The sequence below is a fragment of the Castor canadensis genome, chromosome 2, assembly GCF_047511655.1.
Source record: "Castor canadensis chromosome 2, mCasCan1.hap1v2, whole genome shotgun sequence".
In the NCBI taxonomy this organism is placed as follows: domain Eukaryota; kingdom Metazoa; phylum Chordata; class Mammalia; order Rodentia; family Castoridae; genus Castor; species Castor canadensis.
Genome location: NC_133387.1, coordinates 105382649 through 105395233, shown reverse-complemented (window position 1 = coordinate 105395233; position 12585 = coordinate 105382649). Strand labels below are relative to the sequence as shown.

At 47.1% G+C, this 12585-nt stretch overlaps 1 protein-coding gene across 4 annotated transcripts in view; it reads left to right on the top strand.

Annotated features, from left to right (window-relative positions):
• Positions 1 to 12585, top strand: part of Ogdh (oxoglutarate dehydrogenase) — a 73046-nt gene that overhangs the window by 38913 nt on the left and 21548 nt on the right. For all 4 annotated transcript variants that reach the window (XM_020163981.2, XM_020163980.2, XM_074065433.1 and 1 more), the window contains 5 exons: positions 4623 to 4738; positions 8599 to 8753; positions 8991 to 9137; positions 9941 to 10031; positions 10370 to 10549. In XM_020163981.2, coding sequence (XP_020019570.1) covers positions 4623 to 4738; positions 8599 to 8753; positions 8991 to 9137; positions 9941 to 10031; positions 10370 to 10549 — 689 coding nt within the window. The remainder of the gene's footprint in view (positions 1 to 4622; positions 4739 to 8598; positions 8754 to 8990; positions 9138 to 9940; positions 10032 to 10369; positions 10550 to 12585) is intronic.

Below are 12585 nucleotides of genomic sequence, written 5' to 3'. Positions count from 1 at the left end.
TGGTGCCAGTTAGATTTTTGTCGTTTGATGGTTGTTGAGCTCTCTTGTATCTGTACCAGTTTTCTGTCTAGAGAGACGGGCATTGAATTCTTTGACTGCAGACATGGTCAGTCCTATGATGGATTTTGTAACTCTCTAACTTGGTACATGCACATGTAGGATTGCTATGTCTTTTCAGCAAATTGATCTTCTTACTACTCTGAAATCTCCTTTTTTCTGATAGTAATATGCCCAGCTTTTTATTATGTCTAGTTTAAATTTATTCACTCACTATCATTGACCAAGTTGGGTTGAACTTGAGGGCTGAATTCAGGGCCTCACACTTGCTAAGCATGGGCTCTCCCTCTAGTGCTTCTCCCCACCCCCCCAATTTTTTTGTTTTTGTTTTTGTTTTTGGCAGTACTGGGATTTGAAGTACTAGTACTTGCTAGGCAGGCGTTCTACCTCTTGAGCCACTCCTCCAGCCCTCCCTGCTTTCATTTCATGAATGTCTATATATTTTCCCACCCTTGGCATTTTCTGCTTTTCCATATCATATTTAGGTGAGATTCTTACACAAAAGCATATAGTTGGGTCCTGTTTTTTGGTGGGGTTTTGTGTTTTAATTTACTGTATTTAGATAATTTATATTTAATGTAACTTGATATCTTAAAGTATAAATTGTCATTTTATTATTTGCTTTCTGTTTGTTCTGTTTCTTATTTCTTTCCTTTTATTTCCTGTCCTATGTATTTTTATACCCATGTTTTAAATTTCCACTTCTTTTATAGGTAATGTTTTTGAGTATATCTCTCTGCATAGCTTTTTTAGTTCTAGGTATTATATATCTGTCTACCAGTGTCATCATTTTTACCAGTTCAAGTTAAGCGTAGAAGCTTTGCCTCCTATTTTATCTCTCCATTTCCCTCTATAATAGAATTGTCTTAAATATTTTCTCTCCATGCCTTTAGAACTATAGCAGACAGTGTTATGTCTGCTTTAATCACCAAACACAATTTAGCAGACCCAAAGAGCATCTGTTGTATTCACTTCCATTTTTCCTTTTTGTGTTCTTTTTCTTTTTTTTTTTTGGTGCTGGGGTTTGAACTCAGGGCCTTGTACTTACTAAGCGGGCACTTTGCCACTTGAGCAACTCCCAGGCCCACTGAAGTCTTTTGTCTTTTTTCCCTTCTGTCTAAAGAATTTTCTGTGCATTCTTTTAGAGCAGGTCTGCTATGGCAGGTTCTCAGTTTCCTTTTTTGAGACTGGATCCCCTTCATTCCTACACAGTATTTGGGACATAGAGCTCTGTCGGATAGATCCCCTTCCCCAGCTAATGAAAAGTCCACTGTTTGCTATGGGAAGTCCCGTCACGAGAATCTTTTTTGTTCCCCCCGTGGGTAAGATATCTGTTAACCATGGCCGCTTTCAACATTTTCCTGTTTTAATTTTCAGAAGTTTATGATACAGGTTGGCATGGATGTTTTTGAACTTACTCTGTGGATTCACTCAGTCTTTCGTTGTGTCTGGGAAGTGTTCAGCCATCATTTTCTAAGTACCTTTTTAGCACCTCTTTTTCTTTTGCTTCTGGAATTTGATCCACATTCATGTGGAATTTTTTATGGTGTCGTGTCCCCAAGGCTCCGTTCATTTTGTTTTCTTTTTCCCTCCAGTTGGCTGCTTTCTGTTCTTAAATCTTCAAATTCACTGGTTCTTTACCCTCCATTCTGCCACTAAGCCCATCTAGTGAGTTTTTGTTTTTAATTTCCATTTGGTCCCTCTGTCTTCAGTTTTTCCTGAGATTTGGTAGTATTTTCTGTAATTTATAATTGCTCACGGAAATAATTTTACCATGGCTCCATTAAAATCTTAGGTGATTCTGCTAAAGGAGTGGCTCAAGCAGTAAGAGCTCCTGCCCTGAGTTCAAACGTCAGTGCTGCCAAAAAACAAAAAAAAATCTTCTGTGTTTTCAGTATGTTGCCTTCCGTTTGATGGTCAATTGTTACTCAGCTTGAGATGTCGTGGTTCTTTTCATTTCCTTGCTTTTATTTCCTGTCCTACGGATTTTTATGTCCACATTTAAAAATTCTATATCTATTGATAAGTAATGGTTTTTGAGTGCTTTCTTTGTTCGTTGTTGTTTTTGGAATTTTGGGGTTTTTTGTGACATGATCTTACTATGTAGCCCAGACTGGCCTCGAATTCAAAATCCTCCTGCCTCAGACTCCCAAGTGCTGTGATTAGAGGCCTGCACCACCACACCCAGCTTGAGTGATTTGTTTTGTTTTTTAATAATGACATTTTGGGTGTTGTGAACATCAGGATCTTATTTAAATCTTTGGTTATAACAAGCTTACTCCAAACACTACTCTGGTGGGCAGGAGGAGGGCACTACCTTGTTCCAAAAAACCTCCATGTGTGGGTAGATGGGTGCATGTATAGCATCCTGGTGAAAAGCAGTGGGCTGCATTGCATTTGTGGGTTTTGGCTGACATAAGCAGTAACTGTCTAAACGTTTTCTGTCTCGCTACACTGCCACCCTCCTGATCCTTTGAAGAGAGAGCAGCTCTTGTGGCATGTTTGTAATCTGCACCTCCCAGAATTCCTAAGCTGTGGCTCTTCTGCTTCAGGTCTAGGATATTGGAGCAGAAGGAAACCCAGGGTCCTCCCTTGCAGTTTTTCTTTCTTTCCACCTTCATGGGGATTATCTTTTTTGTTTGTTCTGCATTTAACATCTAGATTTTAGTTGCACTTAGGGGAATAGACATAAGTATGTCTCCACCACCTTCCCAAAGCAAACATCACATCCCTGAAGAGCTAGGAATGGGGCCAGCAGTTCTGAGCCTCAGTAGTGTTAGCCAGGGACCTGAGCTCAGGGTTTTAGATGGGAAGCACCATCACATGCTGAGGCCTACTTGACTGCCTCTTCTGCCTGAGAAGATGTAGCAGCACAGTTCTCCTCTGTGGCATATACTTGACTCCTTAACCTCAGTCCAAATTTTTCACAGCAAAATTGCGCACCACTTTGATACTCTGCTCCCCTGATCTGCCCCTGGCCGGAGTGTTTTCACCAGCTAGGGAAAGTTTCTCAGTGATTTTGTTATTCTTCCACAAACCCCGTGATTCTCTTGCCTGCAAGCTGGGCTATAAATGAAGAGAGAGCTGTGTGCTTCAACTAGGCCTAAGGACTGCTGGGGTTTTTTTTGTTGTCTTTTGATGGTACTGGGGTTTGAACTTGGGGCCTCGTGCTTGGTAGGCTGGCAATGTACCACTTGGGCCACTCTGCCAACCCTCATTGTTGATAGAGCACTAGAAGCAAATGGGTACACGTAAGTCAGCTACTTCTGCTGTCCCCATCCCCAGGGTAATAATAAGTCAAATTTGGTTTTGTTTTATAAATTAAAAAGGGCTTGAAAAACATAGTTTGCTTTTAAGATTTAAAAATGTCCTAAAGCACTGTATAGCAGATGTATTTCCCAGACGTGGCTTGAATAAGAGTCACATGGGGAGATTCCTAGGTCACCCTTGGTTGGCATGGGCTAGCCAGACCCATATTATGCTTAGAGACTAGAAGCATGCTTGCTGATGATCTCCCCAGAGATGCAAGTCCACATCTTTGTTTGCAAACTACTGCATTATGCCATGCCTGATGCTGTCTCACAGTGTGTCTTTCTTACACTTACCTCGGGCAGGAAACCATGAGCAGGAAACCATGAGCGTGTTTCACCTAGTGTAGTCCAGATGTCAGTGACTCTGCAGAGTGCTGTTGACAGGTCCCCTAAGAGTCTGAGAAGGTAGTGAAGTGCTAGCAACTCTTACACTTTGCCTGCCTGAGTTGACAGATGGCTTCAGAACAGGTGCAAACTGGAAGTAGGGCCTGTGGGGCCACTTGACAGTTTTCTCCTTTAATAAAAATCTTGAGGTGATGCAGGCCTCTTCCTACAGCGAGGACATGGGGCATGAGTGACTATCACTGATGATTGCCGGAATGAGGGGTTAGAGATGATGCAGTGATGAGGACTGTCTGCTCAGTGTGTTCAGAATGTGCCGTTTGGCAGTTCCAGAGAAAGCAGCCTGACTGAGCCTAAAGCTGCCGGGCGGTCCTCCCCAGACCACTGGGTCCTGGTGAGGCTTCACCCTCACGGCTGAGTCCCTCGCCTTTGTCATCGCTACACACACACACACACACACACACACACACACACACACGTATGACTGTTAACTGACCACGTATGATCTGCTCTTCTCTATCAGTTCCTCACGTCCTACTCTAATTCTCTTCTTTTAATTCTATTTGCTTTTTGATTGACTTACAAAATACCTTCTCATGGCCCTCTCTTCCTACCTCCAAAATTGGTTTTTATTTATTTTGGGGAACTTGAAATAAATTTGAGTCTAAATTCTAAGTAATTGGTGCACTGGACTAACACATGCACAGCAGTTTTTGTTCTGGTTTGCCTGTGTCACCCTAAAGTAGTCTCAGCTCCCATTTACGCTGAAGTTTCTGTTTCTGGCTGTAAGTACTACTTGTTTTCATATGATTTTGTTCTTCTCTTTTTTGCTCCCTGGGGCATTCCTTGCTTCCCCTTCCTGCAAATTGTGGCTCCCACTGGCTGTGCCCGCCCTCCATCGCCTGCCTGCAGGGTTCTATGGACTGGACGAGTCCGACCTTGACAAGGTCTTCCACTTGCCCACCACCACCTTCATTGGGGGCCCTGAATCTGCGCTTCCTTTGCGGGAGATCATCCGGCGTCTAGAGGTAAGACCGGGACGTGATTTCTAGAGAAGTCTAATGGACTTGCTCCAAACCTACACTGTCGAGATAGCCTTTGAGATGAAAGCTTGTTTGTTTCTCAGTCCTGTATTTTTAAATGTAAAGGAAAGACAACTTTTTTTTTTGGTATTTTATAAATAGAAACCTATGTATTTTAAAATTAGACATAGAGGAAAAGTAGTCTCTGTTTTGACATCCCTATTGGAGTTTGTTTCAGCTATGTGAGGCTCCCTGGGCACATGCCTCAACTGCACTACAGGGCAGCACTTACTCTCTCCTCTCCCCCATGCTGCTCATCCATCCCTCTGCTTTGTTCTTTTCCTCCTCTCTGGACTTCATTATCACTCAGCCTGCCAGGGCACTCCTTCACATGTGTTAGACACAGTGGCTGAGAATCTGGCTTTGGTGCCAGGCTGCCTGGGTCCTGTTCTTCCTTCTGGGCGTGTCATTCATTGGTCCTTTTTCTCTGTGAGGTGACTGCAGCACCCATTCCAAGGCATCTGATGTTAGCTGTTGGTCTTACTTACGGCTGTCCATGGCATTCAGAGCCATCAGTGGCCCCTGATGTTCTTAACAAGCCCAGGTTGATCCATACTGGCAAGCAGGGCTCCCTGGGAGTGCTCTGGTCCCCTACATCAGCATCCTCCCACAACCCCATTGATTTACCTCTGCTCTGGTGAGTTACTCTTCTGCCATTGGTTCCATAGTTGGCCACAAGAGTGGTGCTGAAGACCTGAGTGTCACTGGCACTTTGTGTGGCTTGTGACAAGCATTTACAACCTCATTAGCATTTCAGCTTGGATCTGCCTTCCTCCTGTCTCCCGTACTTCTGGACTTGTGGGAGGGAAAGGTGTGGGAACTGCATGTGAGTGCCAGCATTATGAGGGGGTGGTCAGTAGGGGGGAGTAGGGAGGATTAGTCAGAGAGGGTCAGCTGTGCATCCCATGTCCTGCATACTGTCACCCCACAGGACCCGTAAGCCCCCTGTAGCTATCAAGCACCTGAAATGTGTGAAATGCCCACATCACTCTTCAAGTGTTGGCTGTATTGGGTCAAATAAACAAGGAAATGGAATTAGCACAATTAAATCCCCTCGTGTTATTAATGTATGATAACTCAAAAATAAAAATTAAAAAACAAATAGGGAAATCCATCTCATCTGTTTCTGTTAGGAAAACTTGACTTACTAAGCTTATTATTGAATTGTATGTGACTCATATTATGTTTCTATTAGCTATTGCTGATCTGGAAGTTTTCCTGTGGCCTGGACCCATTGATGGAGATCTAGACCCTAGAAACCAGTCCCCTTCTAGTGGCTTGGCTCCTGTGTGCTCTGCCCCATTCCCCAGTGTCTTTCATGCCCTGTTAGGACAGTAGTCAGGTGGAAACTGTCTACCTAGAACCCCCTTCATGTCCCAGGATTCTCAGAGAGGAGCCCAACAGCTCCTCCCTAAGCACGTTCTCAGATTGGAAAGGTGCCCTGGGGTCACAAACTGCACTGTCCTCTTTTCCTCCCAAGGGCCATCAGTTTCTTCCTTCCCATGGAACAGAATTGGCAGGTTGCTCACACTGAATCCTGAGTCCCAAATAGCCCTGATTTTGTAGTGTGAAACCGACAGCCCACACATGTTCTGGGGCTGCCTCCCTTTCTGCACAGCTGATGCCAGAGCCCTGGTGTTAGGCTCTTTCTGTCTGGAGCAGTTGGGCCTGGACCCCAGAAGGCCTAGCTATGTGTGTGTTAGGTTTTGGCATAATCAGTCAGAGTTAAGCTGTTGGTCACAGGTCACATACAGTGGTCATCTTGCAGTTCTTAAGTCAGAGGAAGTGTTAAGAATTGTCACGTTAGAGAATGAAACCTAAGAGTTGCCTCCCAAAACTTGCTGCCCTTTTCTCTAGGGCAAGGAGCCAAGGACTGGGATGGGTGTGGGGGGAAACCAAAAAACTATGATCTACTGTCCAGCTTTCCAAGCACACTGCCACGTTGATGACTTAAAGTAATGCTGATAATACTGGAGAAACTGATTTCTGTAGTGTTTTACCATTTAACTCAGAAACAGTGAAACTTAGAGGTGTAATGGAGATGATAGCCATTGGGCTTAAAGGGAGAAAGCAGTCTTCAGCAGTGCCTCCAGCATGGCTCTGCCTCCTATGTGAGGGTGGACAAAGTAGTGACCAAGGGAAGAGTCTGTCCTCCCAGCACCCCTCCAGGCAGGCTGTGACAGGGATGATGAGGAGTGGGGTAGGGAGCCACTTGCTGGGTGTACAGTTCGTGCAGGCCTCACATGGACCTTGGGAGACGGGGCCTCTGTGAGCTGATCGTTAATCACCTCTGGGGCTAGTTTCTACAGAGGTATACTCTGTTCTCCTGGGCAGCAGGTTGGGTCCCCACATGTCTCATAAAGAGAGACATAACGTGGACTGATGACAGCCCTGAGATTAGGGACAGGGGCTAATCCAATTTAGAGGTTCCCGTCTTACCATCTTAGGTCATTAGGAAATATGGTTTGGGATTAGTCTAAACACCTTAAATACCAGAGTCTTTCCCAGCAACATTTCCTTCTTTTGACAGGAAGACTAGAGTATTGTGGGTAGCCTCACTTGTATGTTCAGGCATAGTGTGCTCACCTCCACTGTGCACAGAACAGGCACCTGACCGCCAATCTGGCAAGCACTTTAATTGCCTATGCCAACTTCCTTGTCTGTTGTGAAAACCAAATGGAACCATGGAAGGGAGCCGCTGGGCCTCCAGGACTATTTGAAGATGGTGGGGGGCAGGATGTGTGTAAAGTCTCTGTTGGCCGCATCAGGGTCTGTTTTCTTTGCTACTACAATGCTGCCCAGGGTTTGGTTACACACCTGTGTTCTGGACCTCCAAGCACTGTCAAAGATGGAAAAAGTCAAAGGTTCATCCAGGGCCCTGGGACTCTGCAGAAGCACTGCACTTGGGCAGCCCCAAGATGGATTTCCAAGAGCTCCTGGAGCTCTTCTAATTTATGGACTCTTTCTCTTCTCTTCCTAATCTCCTCTCCCTGAGAGCCCTGCTATCCCCTGGACTCCCCCAGTACAGAGCTGGCTGCTGTCTCCTGTCCTACACTATGGCAAATGGATGTGGTTTGGGGTGTGTGTGGTCTGTTCCAGACCTGTCTCTTGTCATGAAAGCTATTATATGCTTCTTCAGACCTGAAGTTTCCCAGAGGAGTCAGTTATTACAAAATAAAAGTTAATCCAGGTGTGGCAAACATCTGTAATCCCAGCTACTTAGGAGGTGGAGGAATGGGGTGTCAGGCCTGCCTGGGCAAAAGTACAAGACCCTATCTGAAAAAATAAACTAAAACAAAAGGACTGGGAGTGTGGCTCAAGTGGGTGCAAAGCCTTAGGTTTAAGACCCAACCCAGTACCACCAAAAAAAAAAAAAAAATTTAAGTCTAAATGTTTAATTGAGAATGTGGGCACAATCTGACAGTGAGGACAACCTGACTTTCCTAGGGAGGCACCCGATATCCTATGACTGATACCTGTCATGAAGATAAAGAAGTAGACTGGGTGTTCATTGGCTTGAACCCTGGAAGGCCTGGGAGAGCTCTGTGTGCAGTAACCAGGTCTTAGGAAGCACTCCATGGCCAGTGAGGGTCTTGGCCTGGCACCCACGCACCCTCTGCTTTCTCAGTCTCCCTAGCCTTCTGGCTAAATGGTCAGCTGGCAGTATTCATTTAACCAGGCCCAGTTAGACATGCCCTTGCCTGGGGGGGTAAGGGGAGCAGAAACAGATGGCCTTTTGCCAGCACATTGGGGTGCAGTTCACATTCATCATTGACCTGTGTGTCTTCTTGTGTTGTGGGGGACAGATGGCCTACTGTCAGCACATTGGAGTAGAGTTCATGTTCATTAATGACTTGGAGCAGTGCCAGTGGATCCGGCAGAAGTTTGAGACCCCTGGGATCATGCAGTTCACCAACGAGGAGAAGCGGACCCTGCTGGCCAGGCTCGTGCGGTCCACCAGGTATAGTCTGGTTGGGGCTATGGAGCATAGGCTCCTGTGGCTCATCGTGGCTATGGGCCTGTGTGTGGCCTGTCTGCCAGGGTGGACGGGCATGGGGTTGGCCACAGCTATGTAAATACAAAAAGATAGCCAGGCAGGGAAAATAGGCCTTTGAAATACCCTCTTGTCATTTAGGAAAATGTGATGTTGGGACTGTCCCTGGGACATGCTCTTTAAGGTCCTTGGTTCCCTGTCCAGGTTTGAGGACTTCCTGCAGCGGAAGTGGTCCTCTGAGAAGCGCTTTGGTCTGGAAGGCTGCGAGGTGCTGATTCCTGCCCTCAAGACCATCATCGACAAGTCGAGTGAGAATGGAGTGGATTACGTGATCATGGGGATGCCGCACAGGTGCTGCCAGGAGGCCCCGTGGTGCAGGGGATAGGGGTTCAGTGACCCATGCCAGGCCCCGTGATGCTGAGAACTGAGGGGAGGGGAAGTAGACACAGGACTCCTCAGTGACTTGTGCCAGGCCTCTTGGTGCTGGGGGCGGGAGGGGCAGTTTCAGTGACCTGTGCAAGGTCCCATGGTGCATTGAGAGGAGGGGTTCAGTGACCTGTGCCAGGCCCCATTGTCCTGAAGTGGAGTGGGGGTGTGGGGGAGGGGGTTCGGTGACCTGTGCCAGCCCCCATGGGACTGAAGCATGGCGGGGTCAGGGAGGGGCAAGGCACTCTGTGAGCAGCTGCTGCTTCCTCTTGTAGGGCCAGAGTGCTGAGGGCTCACTAGGGGTGTGAGGGTGTCTTGTTTTCCTGGATTCTTATATCCGTATGCCAGGATGACTACAGAGTCACTCTCACAGCCAAGGCCACATGTGGTTCAGACTGGTGTTTAGCTTTATACTGAATTTTATAAAAATCAAACCCCAGCTGGGGACACACCCATAATCCCAGCACTACAGAGGCTGAGGCAGGAGGACCATGGAGTTCAAGGCCAGCCCTAGGCTCAGCTACATAGTAAGACCTTGTCCCAAAAATTAATAAATAAAGAAGCCCCCTTTTTGGGTCTCTCTTAGAGGAAAGTTGCCATCTGATGCGCTTCCCCTCTCCCACCCACTTGGTGACTGCATTGATTCTGGGTCATAGTTATTCTTGGGCTGCAAACTAAGGAGGTGCCATGTCTTGGGGATCTGCTCACACTGCCTTGTGTCCTCCCAGGGGACGGTTGAATGTGCTCGCGAATGTCATCAGGAAGGAGCTAGAACAGATTTTCTGTCAGTTTGATTCAAAGCTGGAGGCAGCTGATGAGGTGAGGCCCAGATGGAGACATATCAGCATGGTCGCCTGAGCCCACACAAGACCTCCTGGCACACTGCTTCCTCAGAGCGTTTCAGCAGAGGCATGGCTCTTCCACTTCAGTCTGCCTTTCTCACTGGACTTGGCTAACCTCATTCCTCCTGCTAGGGGCAAGGACATCCCTCTGCTTGACGACCCTGTCTCCTTGTGCCTGGGTGGGATGATCTTGGGAAAAGACTGCTCCATCTTCCCACAGTGGGATACTGAAGTAAAAATTCCATCTAAAGGGCTGTCATGGAGAGCGAGCCGGTGTCTCCCAGCCAGTGTCACATTCATTATTTGCACCATCAGGGCTCCGGAGACATGAAGTACCACCTGGGTATGTATCACCGCAGGATCAACCGTGTGACTGACAGGAACATCACTCTGTCCCTGGTGGCAAACCCTTCCCACCTGGAGGCTGCTGACCCTGTGGTGATGGGCAAGACCAAAGCCGAGCAGTTCTACTGTGGAGACACTGAAGGGAAAAAGGTGAGGCACCCAGGGAAGTCTCTGACAGAGCCAGTGCTCTCCGCTGCTCTCTCCTATGCTCAAAGCTCTGGGCATGACACAGACGTCATATTTCTGGAGTTTAAAAATACTGTAAGCCAACTTTAAAAGGTCAATAGTAAAGCAGTCCCACTCACAGAGATGCACTGTTCCAGATTGAACTCTTCCAGAGTGGTAGGGAGTTGGCTTGTGCATCACCATGTCAGTGGAGGAGCCCATCTTAGGTACCATTGATGGACAGAGACCTCTTCACTGAAAAAGACAAGAGGCTTTGCAAGGAAAGTGGGGTGACCTTGAAGGAGAAGGTGTAGGACTAACAGATGTCAGGAAAAAGTGCCCTGGTGAGCAGGGGAATACGGGAGAGGTACTGCGGCAGCATTTCCTGTATGTAACAGTGAAGGCTGAATAATTGGTGTATAGAAACCCTCATTTGTAGCCATTTGCCCTTGTTCACCTCAGGATAGAATGCTCTCTGTATTGGAGAGCATATCTCTTCCTACCTGAAGACCTGAAGACCAAATAAGAAAAATGAACCACGTGATATCTACCGTAGGCCTTCTGGGCAATATCGGGAGCAGGCACACCAGCCTGCTCGCAAGGAGTTCTTGTGCTTAGAGACTAAACCACATGTCAGGAAGCTCACAGAATAGTGCACCATAGTGAACTTCAGAAGAGGCATCCGGACCATGAGCTCGAGGAGCACAAGGCAGTTCACAGGGCAGACAGTTGTCCTATTTAATTGAACAAATGTCAATATGTGGATAGGTGGAGATGGAATGCCAGAGTTGGAGGGTATGCTGGAGCTGCCCAAGGCCAGCATCCTAGAACACCCTGGAGGGAGGGCATATCTTTGGTCGAGTGGAACCCATGATTAATATACTGGGTTCTGCAACATAAAATACTATAAATCTGCTGGTGTCCTGCTTGGAGGCTTAGAAGGCAGTAGAGCTGGACTGAGGCAGCTTGCAGGAACACAAGAGGACACAGAGTTACAGCCTTGAGCTCAAGGGCTGGAATGGTGCCATAGGAACTCTTAAGTAAACATAGAGAGGCCTCAGCTTTGTTGGGAGACATGCAGCCTCCATGTCCACTTAGAACCCAGGAGCCTGGGATGTGCTGGCCCCAGGAGAAATTGGGGTGGCCAGTGCCTCTGGTGTTCCCCTGACTTCGGCCAGCATGCTTGCTCAGGCATTTGGTGCTTAGTAGTGAGATGGGGTTGTGGAAAGCATTCAGAAATATGAACAAAAAACCACTCAAGCAATCCTTGCTTAGAATGCTGGCAGGGTCCTGAAAAGGAGCAAAGGTCTCAGAAACAATGGTGAATTGGCCAGCACTAATTCATCCTTTTATAAGATGTCAGAATAAAGGCAGCCTCTGTTCAGCTGCATATTTACAGGTAGTCAAGTGTGAAACATAAAACACACAGCCCTGTGTTTTAGGAAGTGGTACTGTCCACATGCACTGTATTGTGTTTTTCCTGGCCCCAGTGCAGACAGCTGCCCCCTCCTCATCTTGCCCCAAGCCTTCTTATGACCTCAACAGGATCAGCAGAAGGTTCAGCCAGACTCCTGCCTTTTCTTGATACCATTCTGACAACACTAGGGAATGACTAGATTTCTGCTAAATCCAGAACTTAGGAAAGTGGTGTGTGTTACATAATCCCCAGTGCTGGAGGAAAACTGCATACTTTGTGTAAATGGGTTGAGGTTGGCCCATAACCTTGTAGGTGATTGCGAAACTCACTGATTTGACTCATTGCTAATGTGGCCTTTGGGATGCATGTTCATGGATGTGTTTCCTCAGTGCAGTGCTGTAACCCAACTCATTTGAAGAGAGAACCTGTCCCTGCCAGAGATATGGGTCAGGCCTCAGACCCAGGGGGAGCCCCTGCCTGTGCTGGGGATGATTTCAATAGCTGGTTGCTGCTGCACAGTATAATATTACAAGAAGGAGACTGACCTCAGTTGTCCCCTTGGGCAGAAGCCTGAGGCTGTGCATGAGAAATGGTGATCAAATGG